This window comes from Osmerus mordax, chromosome 17 (assembly GCF_038355195.1).
Source record: "Osmerus mordax isolate fOsmMor3 chromosome 17, fOsmMor3.pri, whole genome shotgun sequence".
Lineage (NCBI taxonomy): Eukaryota > Metazoa > Chordata > Actinopteri > Osmeriformes > Osmeridae > Osmerus > Osmerus mordax.
The window spans coordinates 568,344-575,884 of NC_090066.1; the positions used below are offsets into that span (position 1 = coordinate 568,344).

Below are 7,541 nucleotides of genomic sequence, written 5' to 3' on the forward strand. Positions count from 1 at the left end.
AGTAGAACATGTCATCTTGGAGAACAGAAGGGGAGAGGAGAGGAGGGGGGGAGGGGGGAGAGGACAGGAAGTCACCTTCGTCCTCGTCATCTATCTGGTTCTTGGCTTCTCTGGAGTAGAACGCTCGTCTGAGAGTCTTCCTCTCCAGGGCCGTCTGGCAGTCCGGCTCTGGGTCCTGTTACATTTAGTCATTTTAGCGACGCTCTTATCCAGAGCGTTACCATGGCAACGACAGCACCGTGACTACACGCTAACAGTAGGCTAACTACACGCTAACAGCATGCTAACTACACGCTAACAGCATGCTAACTCCACGCTAACAGCAGGCTAACTCCACGCTAACAGCATGCTGACTACACGCTAACAGCAGGCTAACTCCACGCTAACAGCATGCTAACTCCACGCTAACAGCAGGCTAACTCCACGCTAACAGCAGGCTAACTCCACGCTAACAGCATGCTAACTCCATGACCTTCTCCAGCTCGGTGTCCTGGCGGTTCATGAGGGTCTTCCAGTGCTCGTACAGCTGCACGTCATGAGTCTGGATGTCCTTCAGGGTGCCCTCCCGAAGAACACTGCCATCCTTCATCGCAATGATCTGCACACACACACACTGCTGTTACACACACACTGACACATGCCTACTGAGTGTGTGTGTGAGTGTGTGTGTGTGTGCTAACCCAGTCAGCGTGGATGAGATACTGCAGCTTGTGGGTGACCAGCACCACGGTGCGCTTGTCATCCTGCAGGAACTTCAAGATGCCTTCTTGCATCAGGTGGTCACTCAGGTGAATGTCCAGCGCAGAGAACGGGTCGTCCTAGAGATGGGGGGGAGATGGGGGAGGGTGTAGTAGAGGGGGAGAAGGAGAGGGTGTATGAGAAGGGGAGAAGGGGAGGTAGGGAGGACAGGGGGAGAAGGGGAGGGAGGAAGAGAGGAGAGAGACAATAATCAAGCAGACATGGTGTCATATCTGATGATGCTCGATGTTCTAGCTGGGTGTGTGTGTGACAGCAGCGTGTACAGCCTGTACCCTGGCGATCAGGTGATGATGTCAGAGGCGTGTGCTCAAAATCCAATTACAAAGAGCGTGGTAAACAGGAAATGATGTCGCTAGGAAACCAAAGCCAGCCTGATGTTGGCCTTCCCTATGACACAACAACCCTTGAATCTAACCCTAACCCTGGATCCTACATGCTGCTGACTGACCAGGAAGACCAGGTTGGTGTTCTGGTACAGAGCTCTGGCCACACAGATCCTCTGTCTCTGCCCTCCACTCAGGTTGATGCCCTGGAACACACACACACACACACACAGATCATGACAGTGTTTAAGGTGTCAGGAGGAGGAGGATGACAGACAGGATGAAGAGCAGGTTACCCTCTCTCCGATCTCTGTCTGGTCTCCGAACGGCAGCAGGTCGATGTCAGGCTGCAGGGAGCAGGCGTCTATCACAGCCTTGTACCTGGGGGCAGATCACACACATGAACACCTTACCACCAACACACACACGTTACTGGGAGCTGTAGAGAGCCTCACTCACACACACACACACAGCCGTACCTCTGCTTGTTGCCTCACTCACACACACACACAGCCGTACCTCTGCTTGTTGCCTCACACACACACACACAGCCGTACCTCTGCTTGTTGCCTCACTCACACACACACACACAGCCGTACCTCTGCTTGTTGCCTCACACACACACACACACACACACACACACACACACAGCCGTACCTCTGCTTGTTGCCTCTACTCACACACACACAGCCGTACCTCTGCTTGTTGCCTCACACACACACACACACACACAACCGGACCTCTGCTTGTTGCCTCACACACACACACACACACACAGCCGTACCTCTGCTTGTTGCCTCACTCACACACACACACACACACTCACACACACACAGCCGTACCTCTGCTTGTTGCCTCACACACACACACAGCCGTACCTCTGCTTGTTGCCTCACTCACTCACACACACACCCACACCTCTGCTTGTTGAAGGGGCTGCCGAAGGTGATGTTGTCCTCCACGGTGGCGTTCAGCAGCCAGGACTTCTGGGTAGCGTAGGCCACAGAGTACCTGTTCTTACTGATGCATGGTGGGAAATAGAGGCAGAACAGAGATAAGGTGAGCTGAAGAGAGGAGACAAGCGTGGGGAAGACCAGCAGGTCTGGAGGGAGGCGGAGTATGGAGATGAACCACGGCAGGACAACAACAACAACAACAAACAACAACAGCAGCAGGGAGTCCAGTTAGAGCGTCATGTCAGGACTGGAGAACAGACGCAACATGGTTCTATAACATGGTTCTAAAACCAGGTTCTTTGTTCTGTTTGTGGCATTGTTCCCACAAATTATTTCCACTTGTGGACGCTATCTTAGCGAAGAGTGCTAACTGCTAAATCTGTCCTCTCTACAGACTCCCAGCACAACTACACAGACCATCCAACAAGCAAGACACACACAACAATAACCAGCATGAAGGAGGGATGGAGAGGAGAGAAGGAGGGGAGAGAAAGAGAGGGGAGGGGAGAGAAAGAGAGGGGAGGGGAGAGAAAGAGAGAGGAGGAGAGAGAAAGAGAGAGGAGGAGAGACAAGGATTGTGGCTGTGGACTGAAGAAAAAAACAAACCAAAACACTTTCAGTGTGACACCAATCATGATTACCATGACGACGGAGAGAGGGATGGAGAGGGGAAGAGGGAGAGAGGGATGGAGAGAGGAGGAGGGAGAGAGGGATGGATGGAGAGAAGAGTAGAAGGAAGAGGATGTTCAGGGAGCTGACAGGTAGTGATGTTAGGGGGTTAGGGGTCACGGCACCAGGTGACAGGAAGCAGACACCTGTACCTCCTGATGTCTTCAACAGGCTCCTCCCCCTCAGACCAGCTGGCAAAGTCACGGCAAGCAGTTAGTCAGCTCCCTTCCACACCCCCAGCCCTCTCAAGAGGGAGTGTGTGTGTGTGTGTGTGTGCGTGTGCTCCCAGGAGCATGTCCTGTGTCCAGTACGTGTGTAGAACGTGTGTACGTGTGTGTGGGCAGAATCAGGCTCACACTGGGTAGGAGTATTGTAATGCTGTTTATATTTATCACATTTATCTATGATTATCTTCCTTAAAAAGGTCCCTCTAGTATAAACCACCAATTTATGATTTGTTCTCACATACTGCAGTATATAATATACTGTAATGCTAATGTTCAGTGCAGTTTGAGAGTAGCTGTTCTTACAAAAGGTCTACAAATATCACATGTATAATACAGGAAGTAAACAGGAAGTTGTCACCAGACAGGAAGTACCTTATATTCCCCTCGTGGAGCATCTCACAATCAGGCAGTCTGATTTAGCAGAAGAAGATAACACACAGAGACAGAAAATAAACACACACGCACGCACGCACACACACACACACACACACAGGCACACAGACAAGTACAAGGCAGAGGTTAGTACAGGCCCGAGGGCCACATGTTCTCTCATCATGATGAAGGACACACACACACGAGTCTCACAGCACATGGGGGCTTCAGACTCACACTGGAATCTGTTCCAGTTTCAGAGGATTCACTGTGTCGTCCTGGGCATCCCTCCACCATCATGAGAGAAGAGAGCCTGTCTCTCAGGCAGATAACAGGCTATGTTTCATCGTTCATAGCAGAGTATGAATGGGCAGGAGTGGTTGCCAGGTTGGTGGAATTATACAGCAGGAGAAGCAGTGGTTGCCAGGTTTGTGCAGCAAACCCCTCCCCGAGCTCATTCCTAACAGGCCTCAACAGATGTAAGTTGTTGTGGTTTCTGATGACATCACACTGTCCATGATTAATGGTGCTGTTTAAATTCTAGTTCATGATTAAAAAGCTTTTAGAGGGAAACTTGGGTTGATGTCATAACTAAACCAAACAAACATGTTTAAGGGATTGGTTTCCCACAGATCTGGTTATCAGCTAGTGGCCAGCTGGAGCAGGAGGCTGCAACAAGAGTTAGCTGCATTAGCATTCTGCCTGCCTGGCTATCAACTTATCTGTCTCTGTTTGTCCAGGCCTCCTTTGAAATGCTAATCAGAGATCCATTCTCAGCTCTCATTGGCTGATGGACACAAGCTGCAGAATGGTGATTGGTTATGTGTTTGATGACCTAACAGAGTGATGAAAGCAGAAAAAGAGGTTGATTTACAGGGAGGCAGGTTAGGGAGAAGGGGATGAGAGAAAAATAAGAAACAGGCAGACAGACAGACAGACAGGCAGACAGACAGAAAGGCAGACAGACAGACAGACAGACAGACAGACATAGACAGACAGACAGGCAGGCAGGCAGGCAGGCAGGCAGACAGGAGAGGACACAGATCGGACAGGACATGAGACAGGATGGAGGACAGATCTCCTTCCTCTGATGAAGCCTTTGATTAGCATTGATGATGTCACTTCTTCCCCAGACATCCATAGCGGAGCACCTGCACCAACAAGTCCCTGAATCTCCCCTCCTAGGACCTGGTCATGCCTAGCCTGGTCATGTGACCTATGCCTGGTCATGTGACCTATGCCTGGTCATGTGACCTGGTCATGTGACCTACTTGCTCCAGAAGACCTTGCCACTGATGGTCTGCATCTCTCCCAGCATGGCGAGGAGCAGCGAGGACTTCCCACAACCCACCTGGCCCACCATCATGGTCAGCTGACCTGGGAACAGGAAGTAAGAGATTTAACAAGATACCAGGTGAAATGGAGGAGATAGCAGGTGATTTGTAAGAGATAGCAGGTGATATGTAAGAGATAGCAGGTGATTAAGCTGGTTACCTGTGGGGATACGTATGTTGATGTCAGACAGCGTGGAAAGGTTGCTTCCCCAGGTGAAGAATCCGTTGTTCACCTGTGGGTGGAGGTCACCATGACAACAGCAGTCAGGTGTCAGGAACAGTGGTCAATTCTATAAAAACATGGATCTATAAAACACTGTTAATGCTGATGACACTTAACAGAAAGTTAAATCAACTCTCTCCCTCCCTTTCTCCCCCCCTCTCTCTATTCCTCTCCCTCACTCTCTCTATTCCTCTCCCTCACTCTCTTTCTCCCCCCCTCTCTCTATTCCTCTCCCTCCCTCTCTTTCTCCCCCCTCTCTCTATTCCTCTCCCTCACTCTCTTTCTCCCTCACTCACTCTATTCCTCTCCCTCACTCCCTTTCTCCCCCCCTCTCTCTATTCCTCTCCCTCACTCTCTTTCTCTCTTTTATATGAATGTTTACATTCTTCTATTGTGTTTTATATCTTGTTGGATTTAAGTGTTTATTTAAGACAGTGATTTGTCATCTTCCCTCCTCTCTACATCCACCCCAGTCATCGTAGTCGATGTCAGATAGTGTTCAACCTGTCACAGGGTTAGGGTTAGACAGATGCAGCTGGAACTGTGAAAGGAGTGGGGGGGGGCTACGTTTTTAAGGGTAGGATGGGGTGGAACAACCTCTCTCCAGCCTCCCTCCAGCCCCCAGCCTCCCTCCAGCCCCCAGCCTCCCTCCAGCCCCCAGGCTCGCTCCAGCCCCCCAGGACCAATTAACAGAGCTGTGGTCAGGGATTCCCACAGGAAGTGACCACACAGGAAGTGAACCCCAAACACAGTAGAGGGGCTGAGAAAAGGTCGAGGCGTCTGTGGTCTCTGCTTTCTCGTGAGAATCTGGAGACGAGATGCTGACCGCCTCTACACACACACACACACACACACTGCTCCTCTCAGGATGGACACATACACACACGCCCCCTACACACACAATATCCAAGAGATAAAAACATGTGACATGAGGGTTATTCTGATACTTGAGTGTGATTGTGAGTGTGTCTGAGAAAGACTGTGTGTGTGTTGGACTGTGTGTGTGTGTGTGAAAGAAAGAGATAATGTACGTGCCTGTACATGTGTATGTGTGTGTATGTGTGTATGTGTGTATGTGTGTGTATGTGTGAGAATCACGTGTTCTCAGAGTCATCGACCGTGTGTTCGTCACCTCTGTGTGTATCAGCCTGTGTGTGTGCGTCAGAGTGAGAGGGTGGTATCAGGATTATGACGTGTTGGGGGCGTGAGAAAACGTGTGTGTGGACTGGTTGAAAGTGTTGCCGCGGCGACGACCCCTGACCTTGACAGCCACGTCCTCGGTCTCGTGGGGCCGCAGGGTGCGGCGAGAGGGGGGGGTCGTAGCCCTCCAGCTGGTACCTCAGGGGCTGTTTCCTGTTGATGGCCTTGGTCTGGGATGGGGAGGGGGTGTGGGGTAGAGGGGGTGGAGAGGTGGGGGGGGTGTGGGGGATGGGGGATGGTAGAGGAGGTGGGGATCAGTGTTGGGGGTAACGCGTTATGTAATATAACGCGTTACATAATATTATTACCTAAGTGAGTAATTAAGTAATATAACGCGTTAGTTTTTGACATTGAGTAATATTATTACAGTTACTTATTTAAGTAACTTGCGTAAATTGTCCAAGTTACAGCATGAATTCAACAAAGGACTATAATAGCCTTATAAATACAGATTGTTGCCTAATGGACACATCCTGAGCGCAGCTACAGTTTGATCCACGCTGCAGGAAAACACAACAGCAATCATGACCGCAGAACGTGTTACGTTTTCGGGGTGGAAATACTCACACTATTTCGCTTTCATTGAATATATAGGAAAAAACATTGAAATGAACTGCAAACTGCAACAAAATACTATCTACTGCCAAAAGCAGCACTTCAAACTTCAAAAAACACCTTGAAAGCGAAGCTTGGAAGCTAGCGAAGAATCCACTTTAAACCTTCAGAGATGGAGACATGTTTACACAAGTCGCTGCTAACATAGTATAAGTTATTCAAACAAATATTTTATTATTTATGATGAATTTGAATTTATGAATTTATATTCCTTTTTGATGTTTAAGATTGTTTGAAATAAACGTTCTTCTTTAAAGAAACACTATTTGCATCTGTAGCCTATGTTCTTGCCAATTCTTTACAAAGTCAAACTCGCTACTATTAAAAGTAATAGTAAAAGTAATATAATAAGTAATAATATTACTTTGTACAGAAAGTAATAAGTAACTTAATCACACTGCTCTTACTGAACAATAATAAGTAATAACGAATATATTACTTTTTTGAGTAAGTTCCCCCAACACTGGTGGGGATGGACAGTGGGATACAGAGATAAATAAAAGAGGTTTCAGGGAGCGATAAACATTACCCCTCTTCCATCTTCTACGACCCTGGAGGGAGGTCTGTCCTTAAGCCCCCTGCTCCCACACACACACGCATGCACACACACACGCACACACACACGCACACGCACACACACTGTGTTCCATCTGATAAGTCTTTCAGAAATAAACTTGTCTGAGAGAACAGCTGTGGACGTGCTGGACACTTTAGACTCTCTCCTCCCCTCACTCCCCCCCCCTCTCCTCTCCTCTCCTCTCCCCTCCCCTCTCCTCTCCTCTCCTCTCCTCTCTCACCTCTCCCCCTCCTCTCCTCCCCTCTCCCCTCTCCCCTCTCCCCTCTCCCCTCCCCTCTCCCCTCTC

At 49.3% G+C, this 7,541-nt stretch overlaps 1 protein-coding gene across 1 annotated transcript in view; it reads right to left on the reverse strand.

The window, feature by feature from the left end:
* The window catches only part of abcc9 (ATP-binding cassette, sub-family C (CFTR/MRP), member 9), a 29,439-nt gene that overhangs the window by 12,428 nt on the left and 9,470 nt on the right, over positions 1-7,541 (reverse strand). Inside the window, 10 exon segments of the mRNA XM_067254887.1 lie at positions 76-175; positions 473-598; positions 681-818; positions 1,208-1,288; positions 1,379-1,463; positions 2,001-2,102; positions 4,578-4,683; positions 4,801-4,873; positions 6,125-6,169; positions 6,171-6,233. Of these exon segments, the coding sequence (XP_067110988.1) occupies positions 76-175; positions 473-598; positions 681-818; positions 1,208-1,288; positions 1,379-1,463; positions 2,001-2,102; positions 4,578-4,683; positions 4,801-4,873; positions 6,125-6,169; positions 6,171-6,233 (919 nt within the window).